Raw genomic sequence first — 23,721 nt, 5'->3', positions numbered from 1 at the left:
CTATGGAGAAAGACAAAGGGACTCTCAAAATAATGTTTGAAGCCTATTATCATAAATATCTACTAGATTTGGACAAAGATTAGATTTCTTACTGTTTGCTACCAGAGATGCCCTAAATTAATCTGTTGGATTTAAGCCATTCAGATTGATCTATGGCCATGATTAAACTTCAAATTTCAAAGAACAATTAAATTTGTTTAAGAAAACATTCTTAAGACAAAAAGACGAATCTTCGATGTTGGTTTATGTGTCCATGTTTCAAGGGTGTTTCACAGGTGCATGCAAAGCCATGCACAACATTTACAGTCTCCATAAGCACAAATGAAAGAATGGCCAGGCCTTTACGTATTAAACCACTGAAAGCAAAATTCAGTAGCCTCGACAAGATTGTTAAGAGAACTAGAAAAGGGACTTATTTGGTAGATAGTTCTGATAGCAGAAATAAAAGTTGATTGCATCACATGAAAATGTTGAAACAATATCATTGCATGGAAGAAGATAAGAAAGAGCAAGTGTATTCGAAGGACCATAAAACCTAGGAGCAGAAGTAGTTCATTCAGCCCATCCAGTCTGCTCTGCCATACAATGAGATTATGGTTGACCTAATGATCCTCAACTGGATTTTCCTGCCTTTTGCCCATAACCCTTACTTCCTTTATCTACTAAAACTATCTATCTCAGTATTGAATATATTTAATGACCCAGTCCTCGACATCCTTTTGGGGTAAAGAATTCCACCGATTTAATATCCTCTGAGAGAAGAAGTTCCTCCTCATCTGCTTTAAACTGGAATCTGTGAAAGAATGTTTGAGTTTTAAAAACAAGATACTGGAATACTTTTTGAGTTATATCTGTTATGTTGCCTTGTTTAAGCAGTGAGGCAGCTTTTGGACAGGTTAGCACTACTTGAGTAGGTTTAGGGCAATTTTGCTCTGAGATAGTCTTTTGACATGCTTTCAATCAGGACCAGGTTTGAATTCAGGAGGACTCTAACATTATAAGAACCACGTGATGGGTTCTTAGGCCTGTGCCTAGAGCTTTCAGTTTGGACAATACAGCTGAAACATCCAGCCTGTGAAGAGAAAACATCCATCCGGCTTTATGCCTCTCTCTCCCACTCTCTCTCTCTCTTCACCTCCACTGCCACCCCTCCCCACCCCATCCCATGTGTGGAGGAGTAATAAAAAATATACTGGGAGCTGTTTGCATTCACCATTTCCCTGTAAACTGCTTCCTCCATAAGTCTCATCGAAAACGAAAGTGGAGAATCCTCTTTCATAGACACTGGGGTAGCAAATTCTTAACGAGTAAATGAAAGACTGAGAGTCAGTGTACCCACGACCTTGTGTCCTCATCCAAGGTTTGAAATGATTTGAAAGAAAATGTATTAATTCCAGCGATTCAGACTGATGCTAGAACTGCGCTTTACTGACCTTTTTCTCTTCCAAGCCCTTAATTTCTCTGTTTTGCCTTGTTTCATTGTATGTCTGCTTATCTGTGTTTGGGAAACTTTTAGAAGGGATAGAATTTAAGATATAGAATTAACTATTGGTGTATTGATTTCTCGCTAGTTTTTTTCTTGTTGGTGATAATAATGGTAATTATGTGCATTTACTTGTAACTAAATTAAAGAGTCAGGTAAAATTGGGTAATTCTTTGCTTTAAACAAATTTTAATATTTGTGATGATTCCAAAAACAGTGGGGCTTGATTTCCAGCACACTGCACCAGAGAATCATGACACACTCCTGGGAGAAAATATCGGAGAGTTGAAACTGTAGCAATTGGACAGAAAACAGACGTCAAGATAGGAGCAGGAATATCAATTTTTTTTCAGTCTTAGAAGTGAAAAGAATACTTTCCCTGACCATCCACCATTCAATTTCACAGACAAGGAGGCATTCATTTCAGAGTTAATGGGCAACTGATGGTGACACTTCAATGCAAAAGAAAAGATAAATTCCTGAAAACTTTTATATGATTGAAAATGAAGAATGTTTTCCACTAAGCCAGAAAGTCTTCACAAGAGGCGAAAAGAAATTGTTGAAACGTTAATTCTTCACTGATTACAAAATATTTACGTGCGACAACAAAAAGATTAGATGAAGTTCGGAAAGCTCAGAAAACAGGTGAAGAATGTGTTAACTTTGTGTATACTATATGAAAGGATGGCCACATTGTGTTCAAAGTAATCCCTTTTTCAGACTATACTTTGAGTGACAAAAGGCATCTCAGTATCATTGATGACATGCTAATCTATAATGAGACATTGGTCATTAAAATAGCTGTCAGAGGTGACACTTTTTAGATACACCAAGGTCATTTGGTATTATAAAGTGCCATGCCAGAGTGTAAGGTGCTGTGTCATGGCCTGGAATTTCAAAGCCATTGAAAGAAATTATTTCAAACTGCATGACATGGGAGGCAGTGGGGTCGTGGTAATGTCACCAGGCTAGCAATTCAGAATCCTAGGAAAATGTTCTGGCGTCCATGGGTTTGAATCAGAGAGTGCAATTTGAATTCCATAAAAATTTGGAATAGAAAGCTGATGGCAACTGTGGTGATTATTAACCACTGTTGATCGTTGTTTATAAAATATGCCATAAGGTTCGCTAATTTCCTCTAGCGAAGGAAATCTGCTGCATTTACCTGGTCTGACATACATGTCACTCCAAACCCACAGCAATATGGTTGACTCTTAATTGCCCCATGGTAATTAGGAACTGGTAATAAATAGCCAGCAATGTCCACATCCCATGAATGAAAAAGAAAATTACCGTAAGGAGCAGAGGGAGCCACTGAAGCTGCTTTCATTTCTGAGGAGAAGCGTAGAGAAGGAGGTTCGAAAAAAAATTTATCATGTTTAAGTGAACGTTTGTGGAGAACAGAACTCCTTTACTTTCTCTGAGGCAGCCAAGCAAAGACCAGAGAGTTTGGTGAAACTTCCACAGCCATTATTTCCATGAGCTAAAGATGGAGACAGAGGCTTGGTAGGGTAGGAAAGCTGTAAATAATATGTAATCATAAACCTGGAGGAGAGTAGATGCAGTGTAAAAGGTTACTGCTAAATATGTAAATGATAATTGAAAATGTAAGGGATCATATTGCACCCCTGGGTAGAGATGGTTCTGCATTTAACCTCATGCTAAGATTATCCTTTAACTAGTTTAAATAGCTTCCAGCTGTCTCTATTCATCCTGATCGAGGATACAACCTATCTTAACATCCAATACAATGATTACAGAATGTGTACCTTATACTCATCAGGGTTGGGAGCAGGAATATACTTATGTACATTTTTCAAGTACTTAGTTTCCATCTCAGCACTTGGAAAGACATAAGCCATAGGACGACGAAAGTAGGGTTTATTGTCTAGGCCAAGTTCATTTTGCAACTCCTGTACAATTTTAAAAAAATGTGAAAGTTTAATTATATGACCATTAAGTCATCATTTAAAGAATATTATTTTATATACCATTCTAATCTAAAAATACAACCAAAACCTCTAAGGCAATAACTTGGTCATCCTTGCAATAACATACATAATAATTGAGCACAGATACGTATTTGGCAACTACTACTGCATAGGTCACGAGAATGTCAAATTCCATTTGTGGAACAGCACAAAAAAATCCTGTAGAGAACGTATAGATTTCAGTTGCACACCATCCTTTTGCTTCGTTAGAATGGTATTCGTCAAATGGTAGGACTTTTGCAATGGGCTGAACTCTAAGCTAAACAAATGGATTGGATGTTACAAAGAACAGTTGCTGGACATGAAACATTTAGCTCTGTTTCTCCATCTACAGATGCTGTCAGACATGTTGAGCTTTTCTAGCACTTTCTTTTTTTATTATGATGGGAGGATGGCTTCCACGGTTCTGTTCCAACATTCAATATTTTGATATTCCAACAAAAAACACACTATCAACCTTGCCCCCTCCCTTGACCTCTTCATCTCTAACTGCTGTAGTGACATCGATCACCTCAACCTTTCCACTCCTCTGACTCCCTCCAACCTCTCCCCCACCCTCCGATCCTCTGCTCCAACCCTAACCTCACTATCAAACCCACGGATAAGGGAGGTACAGTTGTGGCACAGCGCATTGACCTTTACATCGCTGAGGCCATGTGCCTACTCTCTGACACCTTCTCCTACCGTCCCCTAGATCATGACCCCACCTCTGACCACCAAAACATCATCTCCCAGACTATCCATAACCTCATCACCTCTGGTGACCTCCCACCCACAGCCTCCAACCTCATTTTTCCCCAACCCCACACCGCCTGTTTCTATCACCTTCCCAAAATCCATAAACCTGACTGTCCTGGCTGAACTATTGTCTCTGCCTGCTCCTGCCCCACTTAACTTATTTCCACTTATCTGGACTCCATTTTCTCCCCCTGGTCCAGGAACTCCCCACCTATGTCTGGGACACCACCCATGCTCTTCACCTCCTCCAAAACTTCCAATTCCCGACCCCTAGCACCTCATCTTCACCATGGATGTCCAATCCCTATTCACTTGCATTCCCTATGCAGATGGCCTAAAGGCCCTCCACTTCTTTCTCTCCTGCAGACCCATCCAGTCCCCCTCACCCTCCTTACTGAACTCATTCTTACCCTTAACAACTTCTACAGATACAAGGAGTGGCCATGGATACCTGCATGGGCCCAAGCTATGCCTGCCTCTTTGTAGAATACATGGAACAGTCTCTTTTCAGCAGCTACACTGGTACTGCCCCCTACCTATTCCTCATTACATTGATCTCTGTTTCGGCGCTACCTTGTGGTCCAACGAGGAGCTCTAACAGTTTGTCAACTTTACTAACACCTTCCACCCCAACCTCAAGTTCACCTGGACCATCTGATACCTCTCTCTCCTTCCTGGACCTCTTTGTTTCTATCTCCAGTAACTGTCTCAGCACTGACATCTATTTCAAACCCACCAACACCCAAAGCTACCTTGACTACACCTCCTCTCACGCACCCTCTTACAAGAATGCTGCATTGCCTCCCAAGATGAAGTGTTCCACTCCCGGACATCGCAGATGTTCTCGTTTTTCAAGGACCACAATTACCCCACCTCAGTGGTTGAAAATGCCTTCGACCTCATATCTTGTGTTTCCCACACCTCAGCCCTCACACACCCTCCTGGCAATTAAAACAAAGACAGAATTCCCCGTGTCCTCATGTATCACCCCATTAACCTCCAGATTCAATACATCATTCTCTGCCACTTATACTACCTGCAATCTGACCCTACTACCAAGGATATATTTCCCTCCCCAACCTCATCTGCCTTCTGGAGGGACTGCTCTCTCTGCGACTCCCTCGTCCGCTCCACATTCCCCACTAGCAGCACCACCCCCGGCACATTTCCCTGCAACCACAGGAGGTGCTACACCTGCCCCTAAACCTCCCCCCTCACCTCCATCCCAGGCCCCAAAAAAACCTCCACATTAAACTGACGTTAACCTGCACAGCTGCCTATGTGGCCTATTGTATTCGCTGTTTCCGATGTGGCCTCCTCTATATCGGGGAGACCAAGTGGAGACATGGAGACCGCTTTGTGGAACATCTATGCTCGGTTCATCACAAACGACGACACCTCCCAGTCACAAACCACTTCAACTCCCCCTCCCACTCCATGGACAACATGTTCATCCTGGGCTCCCTCCAGTGTCACAACGATGCCACCTGAAAACTGGAGGAACAGCACCTAACATTCTGCCTTGGGAGCCTATAACGAATGGTCTCAATGTGGACTTTACTAGCTTCAAAATCTCCCCACTCCTGACCTCATCCCAAGGTCAGCACCCGCCTCATCCCTGCCTCCTTGACCTGCCTGTCCTCTCTCCCACCTATCCACTCCACTATCCACCTTCTATCACAGCCCCCCTCTCTATTTATTTCAGATCCCACTTCCCCTCCCCCATTTCTGAAGAAGGGTCCAGACCTGAAATGTCAGCTTTCCTGCTACTCTGATGCTGCCCAGCCTGCTGTGTTCCTCCAGCTCCACACCTTGTTGCCTCAACATCCCATTTGCTTTCCCTATTACCTTCTGAACTTGGATATTAGCTTTTTAGGATTCATGGATGAGAATTCCTGAATACCTCTGAACTGTAACTTCCTCCAGCCTTTCTCCATTTAAATAATAGTCAACTCTCTATTCTTACTGCCATAGTGCATAACCTCACATTTCACACACGTTATGTTTTGTCTTCTAAGTTTTTGACCCCTTATTTAAATTGTCTTTGCGGATTCTTTGAGTCATCCTCACCACTTGCCTTCCAAAATACTTTTGTATCATCCATGTTAGTACATTCACTTTCCTCATCTAAATTGTTAATATATATATTGTAAATAGTTGTAGTCACAGTCCTGATAACTTTGGTGCTGAACACCATTTAAAAATGTTCTCCTTCTCCCAACTTTCTGCCAATCCTCTATCCATGTTTCTTTCAACACTATGGGTTCTTCTCTTATCAATTAGCCAAATGTGTTGGACCATATAGAACACAGGACAGTACAGCACAGGAACTGACCTTTCAGCCCATCATGTCTGTGTCGACTATTCTCAACTAATCTCATCTGCATGTATATGGTCAGTGTCCCTCTATTTCCTGCCTGCTCAGGTGTCTGTCTACATGGTTCTTAAATGTTGCTGTTGTTTCTGCTTCTGCCACTATCTGTTGCAGTTAGTTCCAGGCACCTCCCATTCTCTGTGTAACAATCTTGCCTCACACATCTCTAAACTTGCCCCCTCTCACCTTAAACCTATGTCCTCTATCATTTGACATTTACAACCTTGCATAAAGCTTTGACTATCAACCTTATCCATGCTTCTCATAATTTTATATATTTCTATCAGGTCAGTCCTTGGCAAATGTGTGTGCCAGTCCTTTGTCTAGTGGTATTTACACAAGACTATTAATCCAGAAACTTAGCTGATGTTCTGGGGACCTGGGTTCAAATCTGGTCACAGCAGATGGTGGAATTTGAATTTTATAAAGAATCTGGAGTTTAGAGTCTAATGAATACCACAAAACCATTGCCAATTGTCAGGAAAAACCCATGTGGCTCATTAATGTCCTTTAAGGCAGGAAAACTGCCATCCTTACCTGGCCCAGTCGACATGTCATGCCAAACCCACAGTCATGTAGTTGACTCTTAACTGCCCTCAGTAGTTACAGTTGGGTGGTAAATAATGGCCTGGCCAGAGGTGCCCACGTCTCTGATGCTCTCACAAAAGCAATCCAAATTTGTCCAAACTCTGCTGATAGCTGATATACTCCAATCCAGGCAACATCCTGGTAAACCTGTTTTGCACCCTCTCCAAAGCTTCCAAATCTTTGCTATATTGTGGCGACCATCATTGCACACAATACTCCAAATGTAGGCTAACTAACATTTTATATAGATGCAACATGACTTGCTAACTTTAATACTCAATGAAGACAAATATACTATACACATCTTTATCATCTTATTCACGTGAATTGTCACTTTCAGGGAGCTACGGACTTGCATCCAAAGATCCCTCTGTATAGCAATGCCCTTACCGGTTCTGTCAGTAACTATATATTTTCCTCTAGTATGTGACCTTCCAAAATTCATCTTCTCTCACTTGTCTAGATTGAACTGCACCTGTTATTTCTCTACTTAACTTTGCAAAAGATCTATATCTTGCTCTCTCCTTTGTTAACCTTCCTCACTATCTAGACTTCTACCAATTTTTGGGTTGAATGAAATGTCAGACCACCTACATTTTCATCCGAATCATTTATGTAGTTACAAACAACAGAATGTGCTCACTCAGCACTGATGCTGGTGAAACACCAGAGGTCATAAACATCCAGTCTGAAAAGCATCCCTCCAAAACTGTATCTTCGACGACCAAGCCAATATTGTTTCCAACTTATCAAGTCATTGTGCATCCTATGTGACTTAACCTTCTGGACCTGCCAAACAACTGGGACCTTGTCAAATGCTTTACTAAAGTCCATGTAGACAACATCTACTTCCTTACCATCATCAATCATCTTTTTCACTTCCTCAAAAAGTTCAATCAAATTTGTGAGACAAGACCTCTCCTGCACAAAGCTATGTTGGCCATCCCTATGATGACTTCAATCTATTCAACAAAGGTTCCTGATTAATGTATTTGCAACTTGAGGGGCTTCATGTTGCTTACACATAGATCTTGCATACTAAGACAAAAAAAACTGAATGTGCCCACTCCACTTACAGCCATTTTCCATTTCCAGGCTGCATTTATGATTCATATGAGAATGTACAGCACCACAGGCCATATTTAGTTGAGGGAGACATGGAGTCAGCCTGGTAATCAAAACAGTTCTCTGAACCTCCATGTACTTTTCTTTCTTGCACTCTTTGCCTAGCCAATCAGTCTGAGCTTCCACATGTTCCCACACAATGCTTTCATTTACTAACATTTATCTCACAATTTTAACCAAGCCCTAGCCCTAAAGCTTAACCATACTAGCCCCCATCGTGTTGTACAGTCCCCACATCAAAAGCAGAGTAGTAGTGAATTATGACTCGTATTCCTATACTGACCCATTTCCCATGCTTGCCTTCCTTTCTCAGTCCTTTGAGTATAAGAGTTGGGAAGTCACGTTGAGGTTGTACAGGACATTGGTGAGGCCTCTTCTGCAATACCGTATCCGGTTCTGGTCACCTAATTATAGGAAGGATATTATCAAGCTGGAGAGGGTTCAGAAGAGATTTACCAGGATGTTGCTGGGTATGGAAAGTTTGAGTTAAAAAAAAATGATGAATAGGCTGACACTTTTTTCACTGGAGCATAGGAAGTTGAGAGGCGACCTGACAGGAGTGTATAAAATAATGAGGGGTATGGATAGAGTTAATGGTAGTTATCTTCTCCCTCCAATGGGGAGTTTCAAGACTAGGGGCCACACTTTTAAGGTGAGAGGAAAGAGATTTAAAAAGACAATTTTTTTACACAGTGGGTGGTTTGCCTGTGGAATGAGCTTCCTGATGAAACAATGGATGCGGGCACAATTACAACCCACTACCCCAAGTGGGTGACTGAGCATGACCAAATCCCTGGATTGATATTGAATGAGGCCCTTTGATGAACTGTGCTAGGACCCCTTGACTGAATTCTGTCTCTCTTGATCTGACTGAGAACTACTTCTGAGAGACTTTGAGAGATACTTGAAGCACATGTAGTGTAAATATAGTACCGTATTAGCTGCTGGCATATGCTGCTTGTGTGAGGTTGACTTAGAACAGTAACTGGCAGTGCAGCCCCTTGATTGATCACTAGTACCAACAACAATAAGCTGCCTAATCTATATTTCTCCTAAACTAAGACAGAAGTACTCTGAAACTTTACATTCTGGTTTAGGCAGCAAAGTGCAAAAAATGCAAGGAAAGGCAAATGCATGCGCCAGTCCCTAAGCGGAACACATCTCAGGTGCCGGAAAATATAGTGTTCTTCGAGCTAAAATGAACCTGCAATTATTTTCTAGACCAGTTCCCATAAGCAAATATTACTTTGTATTTTTTTACAATGGGAGAGAACAAACAATTTTCAAGCTTTAAAGTTAATTCTCACTTTCAGCCCAACAATGAGAAAAATAAAGGAAAAAAATTAATGATGGTCTGAGCAGTAAATTATGCTGCAAAGGCAATTTCCATTAAACAAAATACAACATGGCAAGACATTTTGGTGCCATTGGAGTGAATGATGAAAATTCAGAGAGCGGGATCTCCGTCAAAGAGAGGTTCTATTTCTGTTTTGAAGCAAACAAAATTGAAGCAGAAACAGTTGTCCCTGCATTCCTGAGCATTGCGGAGGGGGTGGGTTGGTGGGAAACTCCTGAGTAGTGTGGTACTTATGTTGCAGTGGTAGCAATTCTGTAGAACTGTTTTGCATCAAAACCACTGGTGATTGCTGAAAGGTTTAAATTCAACAAACAACAACCTAGCATGACAGTTTATGAAATGCCTTGTGACCTGTCCATAATGTGTGAAGTATAAGACAGACAAGATTAAAAGGAAATAATTTTGAAAGTGATCTATGGTCACAGAAACAAGCATTTTCATTGCTTCCAAGAATTTGATTAAGTATTGGTTAGATATGATGTCATGTGTAGCTAGTGTGGGTACCATGGCATTTATTTTGGAGAACAATGTTTTCCATTAATAATTAACTGAAGCACATTTTGGAAGGTCTGAAAAGACAGGTTGTGCATTTTAAAACAAAATGTGAGCACAAATCCAAAATTGACAAAATAAATAGCTAATTCAGACATTTAGTAATTCATGATGAGACTGTATAAATGGAAGAAGTGACCTGGATTCCAATCATACTTTTCGTTGCAGTTCCAGAATTGCATCACTGACTCCAGCAGGATATATTACTGTCGTAAGAGTAGTTTTCTCTGGCAGTTCAAAGTGGAAGGCTTGTGGCTGTGGAACAGTCTTTCCATTTGTATATCGTTCAATGCAGTTGTCCATCGCAGATAGTTGAGCAGTAACTGCTTCCACAAGTTGATCCTGTACCCTGTCAAAAACATTATTTATAGTTACCATTAAAAGCATATGTTTTTTAAAAGGACATAATTTTATATGTAATATATTTGACAAGAAACCTGTTTCAACTCAGAGGCAAAATTACAGAATTATCCCTACATGGTGGAGCATCACTTCACAAGTGATGGTGAATCATTTAAAATAAACATCTTTACATTAGATTGATGTAGAATTTTTGCTATATTTTCCTTCACTTGCTATCAAAGTTGTACAATTCAAATTTTACAATTCAAGCCCAATGTTTAATACCAGATGCAGAAACACCCACAGCATAAAAATTGATTGAACTAAGGAAATAAAGATTGAAGCTGGATGAACACAGCAGGCCAAGCAGCATCTCAGGAGCACAAAAGCTGACATTTCGGGCCTAGACCCTTCATCAGAGGTCTAGGCCCAAAACGTCAGCTTTTGTGCTCCTGAGATGCTGCTTGGCCTGCTGTGTTCATCCAGCTTCACACTTTATTATCTTGGATTCTCCAGCATCTGCAGTTCCCATTATCCCTTGAACTAAGGAAGACAGTTTCTTTCCCTAAAGGATATTAGTGAATCAAATGAGATCTCCCAACCATTGAAAATGGGTTCCTGATCATATTAGACACTTAATTCCAGATTTTTATTGAATTTAGATTTCACCATGCCATGGTGGGATTCAAACCTGAGTTCCCAAAACATTATTTGGGTCTCTGAATTAATAGCCTAGCGATATAGCACTCAGGAATCACCTCGTCCTAGCTGAGTGGCTTGGAGGGGAATTTGCAGGTGGTAGTGTTCCTGTGTATCCCTCTAAATGGAAGTGGTCATGAATTTGGGAGGTGCAGTCTAAGGAACTTTGGTGAATGTCTGTGGTCACCATCTACATGGCACACTCTGCTGCCGAGTGTCAGTGGTGGAAGGAGTGGATGTGATGTCATTAGAATTAAGGCTACAATATCCTGGATGTTGTCAGGCTTCTTGAATGCTTTTGGAGCTGCACTCATCCAGGAGAGTGGGTAGTATTCTATCACACTCTTAACTTGTGCTTTGTAAATTGTGGACAGTCTTTGGGGAGTGACTTGCAACAAAAAACAGATTTTGCTGGCAAAACTCAGCAGGTCTAGCAGAATCCGTGCGAAGTGAATATAGGTAAGGATTTGAGTCCAGGGACTCTTTGTCAGAAGCCATGATGGTTCTGATGAAGAGTCACCAGATGAATAATGAATGATGCACTGCAAGATTCCGAAAATCTAACCTGTTCTTGTAACCAGCGCATTTATATGGTGAGTCCAGTGGAGTTTCTGCTCAATGGTAAACCCAAGCATGCTGATAGTGGCGACTCAGTGATGGTAACACCATTTAATGTCAAGGTCATTAGATTGTATTTTGTTCGAAATTGTCATTGCCTGGTATTGTGTGGTGTGAATGTTTACTTGTCACTTGCCAGCCCAAGTCTGGATATTGTTCAAATCTTGTTGCATTTGAGCATGGACTGCTTCCGTGTCTAAGGAATGATGCTGGACATTGTGCAATCATCAGTGAATATCCCCACCTCTGAATTCATGATGGCAGGATGGTTTTTGATGGAGCAGTTGAGGATAGTAAGGACTCTACCCTGAGCATCTTCTACAGAGATGTCCTGGAACTGAGATGACTGACCTCTAACAACCACAACCAATTTCCTATGTGCCACAGGTGACTCCAATGAACAGAGATTTCCATTGTTTCCAGCTTTGCTACACTCAATCAGATGTGATCTTGATGACAAGGGGCGTCGCTCTTACTTCACCTCTGGAATTCAACTCTTTTATCCAGTCCATTTGAACCAAAGTTGTAACAAGGTCTGGCATTCACTGGCTCTATTGGAACCCAAACTGGGTATCAGTGAATAGTCTATCACTGAGCTTGATAGTACTAACATACGATCATGTGAACGGATCATGAGTAGACGACTCAGTCCTCTGAGCCTGATCCATCATTCAATAGGATCATGCATGATCTGATTTCAACTTTAATTCTTCATTCCTGTATATCCCTGAGAATCTTTCATTCCCTTGATAATCATGAATTTACCTATGCCTTAAAATTATTTAAACATTCTTCATCCACTGCTTTATGAGGAAAGTAATTCAAAGGACCACAACACAGTTCGAGGAAATAAAATAGTTTCCTCATCTTTATCTTAACTGGGTGATCCCTTATTTTTAAATCACAGTCCCTAGTTCTAAATTCTCCCACAAAGTGAAACATCCCTTTGATATCCACCCCATCAAGTTTCCTCAAGATCTTTTATGTTTCAATTAAGCCACCTCTGACTCTTTTGAACTCCAGGAGATCCAGGCGTAGCTGTTTTGACTTATTTCGTAAGGCGATCTGCTCATTCCAGGTCTTAGTCAAATAAACCTTGGAGCTGCTTCCATTGCATTAAGATCCTTCTGTTAATGCAGTGATTAGCATTGTATATAGTGCTCTAGACTTGATCCCATCCAATGCCCTGTACAACCGAAGCATAACCACCATCCCCCCTAACTCTTGCATTCAATATGACTTAAAACATCAGCTTTCCTGCTCTTCTGATGCTGCCCGGCCTGCTGTGTTCCTCCAGTTCCATGCTGTGTTATCTCAGCCTCTATTTCTGATTAATTGGCTACCTGCATACTAACCTTCTGTAATAAATACACTTGGATACCGAGATCTCTCTGCATCTCAGAGGTTTGCAACCTTTCACTATTTAAATATTATTGTTTCCGTCAAAATGGAACATTTCACACTTTCCCACATTGTGCTTCATTTGCCAAACTTTGTGCACTCAAAAAAAGTCTATACCCCTTTGTCGGGTCTTGTGTCCTCTTCACAACTCACTTTCCTACCTTGCTTCATCAGTAAATTTAGATGCCATACTGTATTTATATGGTGAATTCAGTTGAGTTTCGGGTCAATGGTAACGCTGAAGATGTTATTAATGGGGGATTTAGCGAAGGGAATACTATTAAATGTCAAGGTGGTTAGGTTGTTTTTTTATTGGAGATAGTTAATGCCTGCCATTTGTGTGGCATGATTGTTACTTGCCACTTGTCAGCCTAAGCCTGGATATTATCCAGGTCTTGTTTCATTTGAACATGGAATTCTTCAGTATCTGAGAAGTTGCGAATGGAGCTGAACATGGTGCAATCATGAGCAAATATCGCCATTTCTGACCTTAAGATGGAGTAAAGGTCATTAATGAAGCAGCTGAAAATGGTTGGGCCAAGGACACTATCCTGAGGAATCCTGCAGAGATGTCCGGGAGCTAAGGTAACTGTCTTTCAACAACAGCAACCATCTTTCTATGTGCCAGGTATGACTCTAACCTGCAGAGAGTTTGTCCTCCAATGCCCCTTGATGCCACACTCACTCAAATGTGGCCTTGATGTCAAGGGCAGTCAAGCTTGCCTCACCTCTGTAATCAGCACTTTTGTCCTTGTGTGAACCAAGACTGTATTGAGCTCAGGAGCTTGGTAGCCCTAAACGAACCCAAACTTCGTGTCAATGAGTAGGCTTTTGCTAGACAGGTGCTGCTTGATTGCATTGTTGATGATATTTTTCATCACTACCTCGATGATAAAGTGTAGACTGAAGATTATTGCAAATGCTTCAGCCTTATCTTTTGCACTGATGTGCTGAGCCCTTCCTTTATCGAAGATAGGGATATTATTGTTTAAGTGTGCACCATCTTTCACAACTCAGTGTGGCAGGACTGTAGAGCTTAGATCTGGTCCGTACATTGCGTGATTGTATTACTCTGACTATTATTTGCTGCTAATGCTGTTTGGTATACACACAGTCCTTTTTTGTAGCTTCACCAAGCTGATACCTCAGTTCTAGGTATGACTAATGTTGTTCTTGTCCTCCTGAACTCTCCATTGAACCAGGGATCATTCCCTGGCTTGATGGTAATAGTTGAGTGGGGCTAAGAAGAGCAATGATTCTGTTCAAGTACAATTCTGCTGCTGTTGACGGCCCACAGCACCTCATGGATGTCTAGTCTTGAGTTGCTAGAGCTGCTCAAAATCTATCCCATTTAGCACAGTGATGGTGCCACACAACACGAAGGCAGGTATCATTAACATGAAGGCAGAACTTCGCCTTGTGACAATCTGACCTTCAGAACTTGAATAACTCCATAGATTAAAAGAATCAGCAATAACTCTTTCTGGAATAAATTATTTACCAAATTAAAGCGATAAGGAGAAAATATTGTAAAGAATTAAGAGCAACATGCTAATTAACCATCCCCAGGAAGAAAGAGTCAAAGCAACATACGTAAGCTGTATCCTGGGAGAGAGAAAGTAACACTGCTTAATAACCTTCTGCCTCATGACAAATGAGCAATTAAAACTACCTGCAGAATGATTGTACTGGAGTAAAGGGGTTAATTGCAGGACGGGCTGTTTCAAGCTGACAGCTAACACTGAATGTAACAAGACACAGGGGAACTGCTTCTGATAAAAAGGCATGTTAAGGTCTCCGAAAGACTAAATAATGTTAAGGATGAAAGAACCTAGAGAATTGTCAATAATGTCACACCACAAACCTGAAAGAGAGAAAATCATGTAAGAATACAACTCCAGAACTCTCCCTTCACAGAACTTTGAAGAACAACACTATACAAGGACTGAACCCTGGACACTTCAAGAGGCAGGCCACTGTGGGTTGGAATTGTAGCTATATTCCACCATTAATCGAGTAATAGCCAAGTAGCCTTAACTGGAGGGACCTTATTTTGGTTGAAAATGCAGTAAATTTCAAATGATTATTTCAGAACTTGCTTGTCAATGAGATCTCATAATAAGTAGTTGAATTAAAGGTAGCTTGCTGTGATTCACCCACAACAGTCTCCTCAAAGACAGTGCAGTGGCCACTCTTACTAGTACTGTCTTGGACAGATGCACCTGCAGCTGTCACGTTAGTAAGGATGAGGTCAAGTATGTTTTTCCCACTTGTTGGTTCCCTTAGCACCTGCCACAGGCCCAGACTAGCAGTTATGTGGAAATCCCCATCCAGAGTATATTTTGCACCCTTGCCACCCTCAATGCTTTTTCCAAGTGGTGTTCAAGATGGGAGAGTATTGATTCATCAACTGAGGTAGAAAGGAATATAGTAATCAGCGGAAGTCTGCAGAGGGCATATGTTTAAATTGAGAACAAATGGTTTGTAGGAGATTCGAGGAAAGAAATTGTTACCCATAGGGTGGTTGATACATGAGACACGCTCACTGAGAGGCTGGTGGAGGCAGGTATTCTCATAGTAAGCAATGGGTCAAGCACAGATCAATGGGATTAGTGTAGTTTAGTGGTTGTTGGTCGTGAAACACATGATAGGCCAAAAGGCCTATTTCTAGCTGTAAGACTCGATAACCATGACTTTATATTTTTAACTTTAACTGCGTTTCTGGATATAGTCTTGCAATAATACCACTGGGCTGTTTATTCCCTTTTGGCTTCAAACTACAAACAAATTTTGTGCTTTCCCCCTTGAAGAATGCACAAAGCCAGGGGTTAAAAAAGCCAGTTTAATCTCTACTGGAGTAGACTAGCTTGTCTGAATACTTCCATTTGTTCCCTTCTGAGTTCAAGCATCAGTGTAGTATGAAGTTCCCAGTTGAGGAACTGCTCCCTTGTTACCCCAATGATGCAGGAAAAGACTCTCTCACTGTAAGTGCTAAAGTAAAATTAAAATAAGGAATCAGGATAAATGAAATTCCATCAGGCTACCAAACCAAGAATTTTGAAAATTGTCTGTTCAATTTCCAACATCAGCACTACTATTAACATAACGTCTTATCTGCTCTTCATGAATAATTCAAAGACTGATCTGCATAATCTTGTATTTACTTTTAATTCTGGACTCATATTTTATTTCTAATCTGTGTGTATTTGTATTTTACAATAATGGAATTTTACAACATGGAAAGAGGCCCTATGTTGTGTCTAAGCTGGTCATCAAGCATCTATCTGCTCTGGTTTCATTTTCTAGTACTCAGTCCATAGCCCTGCATGCTGTGGTGTTTCAAGTGATCATCCAAATATTCCTTGAATGTTGTAATGGTAATCCCACCTTTACCACCTTTCAAGTAGTTAGTTTCAGATATGCACCAATCTCTGGAAGAAAACGATACTTTCCTAAATCCCCTGGACATCGCTGTTGATGAGATAGTCCAATGGCAAAACGTATTGAGCAAAGTATCTCAACATAAGACCAAACAAATGCGATCAGCAAATACTTACCTTAAAATATCATAGAAGTACTATGTTAAGAAATTCTTGAATGAACAAAGAATTGTTGACCCTGGACTACATTATTACATTACTAACATTCTAAATGAATTCAGAAATCCTTCAAAAATTAGAGCAATATATACTTTCCCCATGGCTCCTCTGGATTTGCGAGCACGACCACATCGATCGGGAGAATCAGCTTAAAGTGGATGCGTGACATCTTCCTATGTTGAATTACAATTTCTTCAGTCTGATCAGCCCGTGCCATCTCAAACAGAATCTGCATATTTATTATTTTCTGAAAGTTAAAAATACAGTTATGCTAGAATTATTACAATTTCCAAAGGTTGTAAAATTGGGAACAATTTACAGAGTTGTAAGACATATGTCAGCAGTTGGTAAATGAAACACTAGGCTGATCAAAAATGCAAGTGCAGGACTTGAATTTACATAAGTATTTGAAACTTAGAATGTTACTAACATTCATTTCTATTGCCAGGATGATCTGTTATACCAACATGACAAGCAGCAAACATTTGGCCAGAATTCAAAGCCACCAGCTTTACACATCAGACAAGGGAAAATATACACCATTAGAGTTGAGTCCTAAGAAATCAATATAAATGCCAATCTGTGCAGATGCTGAAAAAAATTGTTTGCCGTTTCTTTGTTGTGAATCAGAATCATTCTAAACATCATCTGAGAATTAGGGTCAGACCGTTCAGGAGAGATGTTGGAACTCCTACACAAAAAAAAAGTGGTAAATGTTTGAAACTCTCTTCGACAAATGGCAGTGGATGCTAGATCTGTTGTTAATTTTAGAACTAGGATAGATAAAGAAATGGATTCAGGGATATGGGCCAAAGACAGGTATAGGGAATTAGCCAGCAGATCAGCTATGATCTCATTGAATGGTGGAACAGGTTTAAGTGGCTGAATGGCCTACCCCAGCTCCTGAATTTTCTTAGAATGAACTCTGATATCCACAGAGACTTAAAACCAGACGGACAATAATTACTGGCCAGCTAGTGACGTCCACATCCCACAAATGAATAAAGAAAAAATAAAGAAGCTAATTAAGTTGTTTCCAGAACAAGTCGTAAAGTTCTTTGAAGTGCATCCACAGAACACAATTCTTTGTGAGATATTGTGTAGAGAAACAAGACATTGGGATTTAATTCAAATGCTCTGCAATGTGCTTTTCTGAGGTGCCCAGCTTTAGGTCAGTTTCAAGTTGTGATCTCTATTTTGCGCCAATATTTACACAAAACCATTTGGGAACTTACATCCATAGAATGTGGCAATATGCCTCAAAAAGGTAACATAAGGAGCAATGATGAAGGGTAAATCAAGGCAGCTAGGGATGGGCAATAAATGTGGGCCCAGCCAGCAACATCCACTTCACATGAATGAATTTTAAAAATCTAGTTTCTGCAAAAGAAGTGCAATCAACTGAAAAGTCAAATGTCATGATTAACTTAAAATGCCCTCTACAGGTCAGGGCATCCAAATATTACCTAGTCCAATGGTTCTCAACCTTATCAGTAACATGGCACAACTCAACAAGACAAACAATTTCACAGCAGATCCACTTTTTTAAGCTGAAATCATTGCTTATAACCATCACAATTACATGTAGCATGGTTACAGTCTTACTTGTGAGGCTTGTAACATAGTGCATAAAACAAGCTAAACAAGGATCAAATGCATTAATGTTTCACTTTGATAATGACACATTTACAAAATCATCTCAACTCAACTATGTCTAACTATTAATGGCCATAAATCTGTGCCACATGCTGCATTGAACCAATACATAATTGAATTTCAATGGACCACAGTAAATGCAAAGTATTCTAGCGAGTTTTGAGAAGATTTGTAGCTCAGGTTGAGTTTCTGGATGTGAGTTTGCTTGCTGAGCTGGAAGGTTAGTTTTCAGACGTTTCGTCACCTTTTTTTATTTGAAAAAATATACTTTATTCATAGAGATGGACAAAAAATAAAACATAATTATACACCTACCCAGTCATGCAAGCTGCTCCAGTTTACCCAGGGGGTACGTACACCAACTAAAGGAAAAAAAACAAAGAAGAAAAATAAAGCAAAGAAAATACCCCGGCAGTCGTCACCCCGCACAGTCCCAGTTGGCCCCCTGACCAATTGGGGAAGGTGTCAGCTGGGCCCAATTACCAGATAGGGCCCTTTTTTCCATTCTGGACGAGGGGTTTCATACGGTGGTCTTTCCCCACCGCGCCTTGGTGGCGGCTGCCCCAAGCTTTAGCGCGTCCCTCAGCATGTAGTCCTGGACCTTGGAGTGCGCCAGTCTGCAACACTCAGTCGGGGTTAGTTCTTTCAGCTGGCAGACCAGCAAGTTGCGGGCAGACCAAAGAGCGTCTTTCACCGCATTGATGGTCCTCCAGGCGCAGCTGATGTTGGTCTCGGCGTGCGTCCCGGGAAACAGCCAGTAGAGCACGGAGTCCCGCGTCACGGAGCTGCTCAGGACGAACCTCGACAAAAACCATTGCATCCCCCTCCAGACCTCCTGCGCATAGGCACACTCCAGAAGGAGGTGATCGACAGTCTCGTCCCCCCCCGCAGCCGCCTCGAGGGCAGCGTGCGGTGGCGCAGAGATTCCAGGCATGCATAAAGGATGTCACTGGCAGAGCCCCTCTCACCACCAGCCAAGCAATGTCCTTGTGCTTGTTTGAAACTTCTGGCGATGAGGCATTCTGCCAAACGATTTTGGCAGTCTGCGTGGGGAACCACACGACGGGATCCACCCTCTCCTTTTCCCGAAGGGTCTCAAAGATACTACATGCTGACCACTGCCTGACGGCCTTGTGGTCAAAGGTGTTTCCCTTCAAAAATTTCTCCACGAAGGACAGGTGGTACGGGACGGTCCAACTACTCGGAGCGTTCCGCGGCAATGAGGCCAGGTCCATCCTTCGCAACACCGGGGACAGGTAGAACCTCAGTAAGTAGTGACACTTGGTGTTTGCATACTGAGGATCCACACACAGCTTGGTGCAGCCACGCACAAAGGTAGCCATCAGGGCGAGGGTGGCGTTCGGTACGCCCTTTCCCCCGTTTTCCAGGTCTTTGTACATGGTGTCCCTGCGGACCCGGTCCATCCTCGATCCCGAAATGAAGTGGAAGATGGCCCGGGTGACCGCAGCGGCACAGGTCCAGGGAATAGGCCAGGCCTGCGCCACATACAACAGTACCGAAAGCCCCTCGCACCTGACAACCAGGTTCTTAACCGCGATGGAGAGGGACCGGAGCGTCCACCTGCCCAGCTTCTGCTTCAGATAGATGGCAGGGTCGAGATGACGTCACCGAGCCATCGTCCTCCTTCAGCTGGCTAAGCACAGAGCTCTCTTTGTGCAGCTTCTGAATGAAGATACGCGATCATGTCTCGTCCTGCTCCACGGAGTGGACCCTGGACCGGATTATCCTGGAGGCCTCCACGGTGAAGAGCAAGGCTTGCAGACCCCTCACCTCACGGAAGTCCTCCGTGACATCGACCCCCATCAACTGCAGAAGGAGCAGGTTCTGCACCCTTTTCTGGAGCGCTTTGCTGGCCTCGGGTCCGTCCTGCAGGGCTGGGCCCTCCTGCACGACCTGGCCCTCCTGCACATTAGTGGGGTCTTTGCAGGGCTCTGGTGCCTTCCTCTCCTCCGGGGGGGGGGGGGGGGGGGCTTGCTCCGCATTGCCCCTGCCAGCAACCTGGGTGTAGGTGGTCCCCCGCTGTGGGCATGCCCTATAGAGGTGGCCCACTTCCCCGCAAAGGTTGCAGCTTTTTTCTTGTGGGCAATCCTTTGCAAGGTGACCCTCCTCCCTGCAGATGGTGGCTTTGCAGTCGGCTGCCATGTGACCTGACCTACCACAGGCATGGCAGACTTTAGGTTGCCCTGCGTAGGTCAGGTAGCCCTTGCTCACACTGATCACGAAGCTGGACGGTGCGTGTATGATGTTCCCGTCCGCGCCCATCCTCAGCGTCACCCTGACCTGCCTCTTACTGGTCCAGATCCTGAAGGAGTCCACGATGTCAGTTAGGTCCCCTTCCACCTTCACGTACCTTCCAAGGAAGGTCAGGGCATCAACTGCTGGCACATGCGGGTTGTACATGTGTACAGTCACCATACGGCTCCTCTGCACCGGCATCACAAACAGCGGGACAGCGGTCAGTACAGAGAGGGGGCCCTCACCTCCTTTCTCCTTGAAAACCTCCAGGAAGCGCTCGCAAAGCTTGGCACTCCTGAAGGTTACATCGTAAAAACCTCCTCCAGGGAAATCCTGCAGGCAGTAAATGTCCACAGCAGCGAACCCACAACAGTCCAACAGGACCCTCTTCATGAAGAAGGTGCGGTCCACAGGTGCACCTTCATCCACCTTCTTTACAGAAACACGGATGGTGTTCCGGACCCCCTGACCTGGGGCACGAGCACTCGCCGCGGCCATCGTTGCAGGTTGGCTGCTCCCCTGAACCAGCGTTAGGCTGAAGCCAGCATTAAGATCCACCGGTTGCAAGAGTTCACAGCCAACCCGACGTCTTCCTTCCACCTCCAACACAGTCACACTCTCCTCTTCTCAGTCCACAAAAGAGTGGGTCTTTATTTTGTTCCGGATGTAAACTGGTTCACTGAGCTGGAAGATTTGTTCCCAGACAATCCGTCACCTTTCTAGGTAACATCATCAGTGAGCCTCCAATGAAGCGCTGGTGTTATGTCTGGCTTTCTATTTATCTGTTTTGGTTTCCTTGGGTTGGGATGGCATTTCCTGTGTTGGTGATGTCATTTCCTGTTTTTTTTCAGAGGATGGTAGATTGGCTCCAAATCAATGTGTCTGTTGATGGAGTTCCGATGGAATGCCATGCTTCTCGGAATTCTCGTGCGTGTCTCTGTTTGGCTTCTCCTAGGATGGATGTGTTGTCCCAATCAAAGTGGTGTCCTTCCTCATCTGTATGTAAGGTTATTAGTTTTAGTGGGTCATGTTGTTTTGTGGCACCTTCTGAAAGAAGAAACGTGAGCAGGTCTCGTCCTGCTCCATGGAGCGGACCCTGGACCGGAAGATTATCCTGGAGGCCTCCGCGGCGAAGAGCGAGGCTTGCTGGCCCCTCACCCTGCGGAGGTCCTCCGTGACATTGACCCCCATCAACTGCAGAAGGAGCAGGTTCTGCACCCTTTTCTGGAGTCGCGGCAGCTTTCCCCGCCTCTCTCTCGCCTTCCAAACACTCTTGAGGACAAAGAGCCTCTTGATGTTCTCCTTCACCGTCTCCCACCAGTAGCCCGGAGACTCAAAGAGGGGTTTCACAGTTCTCCAACCGGGGGGGATGCGACCCAGAAGGCAGCACGGATGGTTTCCTGAGCCCGGAGAGTGTCCAGCAGTTAGCCCGGGCAACGGGCATGAAGGGACAGATGGAGGGGCTGGACCTTGGACTCGTGGAGGGTACTGCGGTCACTGCCCAAGATGGGGGTACGAGTTGCGAGCATTATTGTGCGCAGTGTCAAGTCCACCGCAAGATGTGTGTCCATGTTGGCCTACCTGACCACCATCAAGGCGGACCTCCTGTTTCTGCAGGAGTGCGGGATACCGCACGTCAGCAGGTACGGGAAATGGTCCGGTGCCTGGACCTGTGGGCCTTCGATCTGGTCGGGGTTAAGGACTGTCGCTCCTCGGGCCTGGCTATTCTGCTGCGGGGGAGCAACTTCACCATCTCTCAAGTTCAGGAGGTGGTGGGGGGGGGCGCCTCCTAGTGGCTGACGTCACCTACAGGAACGCTCCGCTGAGGCTGATCAACGTGTATGCCCCAGCGGTATGGAGTGAGCGGTTGGCCGTCCTGCAGCGGCTTCCACCCCCGCTGGCTACGTCCAGGCCGGTCATCCTCGGCGGAGGTTTCAACTGCATCATCGATGCAGATGGAAGATCCGGCGTGGGGACAGCGGGTGGGGGGAGTCAACTGGACGTCATGTCCAGATTCCTGATGGGCACGGTGAAGGACGCCAAGCTGCTCGACATCTTCAGCACCCCTGCAGACGGAACGCAGCGGAGATACACCTGGTCGCGGCCAGACAGGTGTATTTGCTCAAGGATAGACTTCCTGTTTGTGTCACAGGCGTTCTCGGTCAGGTCCACCGGTGTCGAGCCGGTGTTCTTCTCCGACCACTGCCTCCTGCTGGCCGACTGTCACTCACATGACGATCAGCCGTCTGGCAAGGGGACGTTGAAGCTCAACACGACTCTGTTGACCCCAGAGAACGTCGAGGAGCTTAAGAGGGAGTACGCCGATTGGAGAACCTTGAAACCCCTCTTTGAGTCTCTGGGTGACTGGTGGGAGACAGTGAAGGAGAACATCAAGAGGTTCTTTGTCCTCAAGGGTGTTCGGAAGGCGAGAGAGAGGTGGAGAAAGCTGTCGCGACTCCAGAAAAGGGTGCAGAACCTGCTCCTTCTGCAGTTGATGGGGGTCGATGTCACGGAGGACCTCAGCGAGGTGAGGGGCCAACAAGCCTCGCGCTTCGCCACGGAGGCCTCCAGGATAATCTTCCGGTCCAGGGTCTGCTCCGTGGAGCAGGACAAGACGTACTCGCATTTCTTCTTTCAGAAGGTGCACAAAGAGAGCTCTGTGCTTAGCTGGCTGAAGGAGGACGATGGCTCGGAGACCTCGTCTTGGCCTGACATTTTGAGGATCAGCAGATCCTTCTATGCCGGGCTGTACGATGCGAAGCCCACGGACAGCACGGCCTCCGAGTCGTTCCTGTCGTTTATCACGGAGGTCTTAGACGACGGCACGAGGGAGTGGCTGGAACGGCCGATATCCCTGGACGAGCTGACCAGAGCCCTCAAGTCCTTGGAGAGGAATAAGACTCCCGGGAGCGACGGCTTACCGGTTGAGCTGTATTCCGCTC

General features: G+C 43.9%; 1 protein-coding gene across 1 annotated transcript in view; it reads right to left on the bottom strand.

The window, feature by feature from the left end:
* LOC132209512 (ufm1-specific protease 2-like) overlaps positions 1-23,721 on the bottom strand; it is a 50,840-nt gene that overhangs the window by 8,862 nt on the left and 18,257 nt on the right. Inside the window, exons 5-7 of the mRNA XM_059645039.1 lie at positions 16,960-17,114; positions 10,365-10,557; positions 3,253-3,396 (exon numbers count right to left, since the gene is read on the bottom strand). Of these exons, the coding sequence (XP_059501022.1) occupies positions 3,253-3,396; positions 10,365-10,557; positions 16,960-17,114 (492 nt within the window). The remainder of the gene's footprint in view (positions 1-3,252; positions 3,397-10,364; positions 10,558-16,959; positions 17,115-23,721) is intronic.

The sequence above is a fragment of the Stegostoma tigrinum genome, chromosome 3 (assembly GCF_030684315.1).
Source record: "Stegostoma tigrinum isolate sSteTig4 chromosome 3, sSteTig4.hap1, whole genome shotgun sequence".
In the NCBI taxonomy this organism is placed as follows: domain Eukaryota; kingdom Metazoa; phylum Chordata; class Chondrichthyes; order Orectolobiformes; family Stegostomatidae; genus Stegostoma; species Stegostoma tigrinum.
The sequence above is the reverse complement of the archived record's forward strand: the minus strand, read 5'-3'. Positions and strand labels throughout refer to the sequence as shown.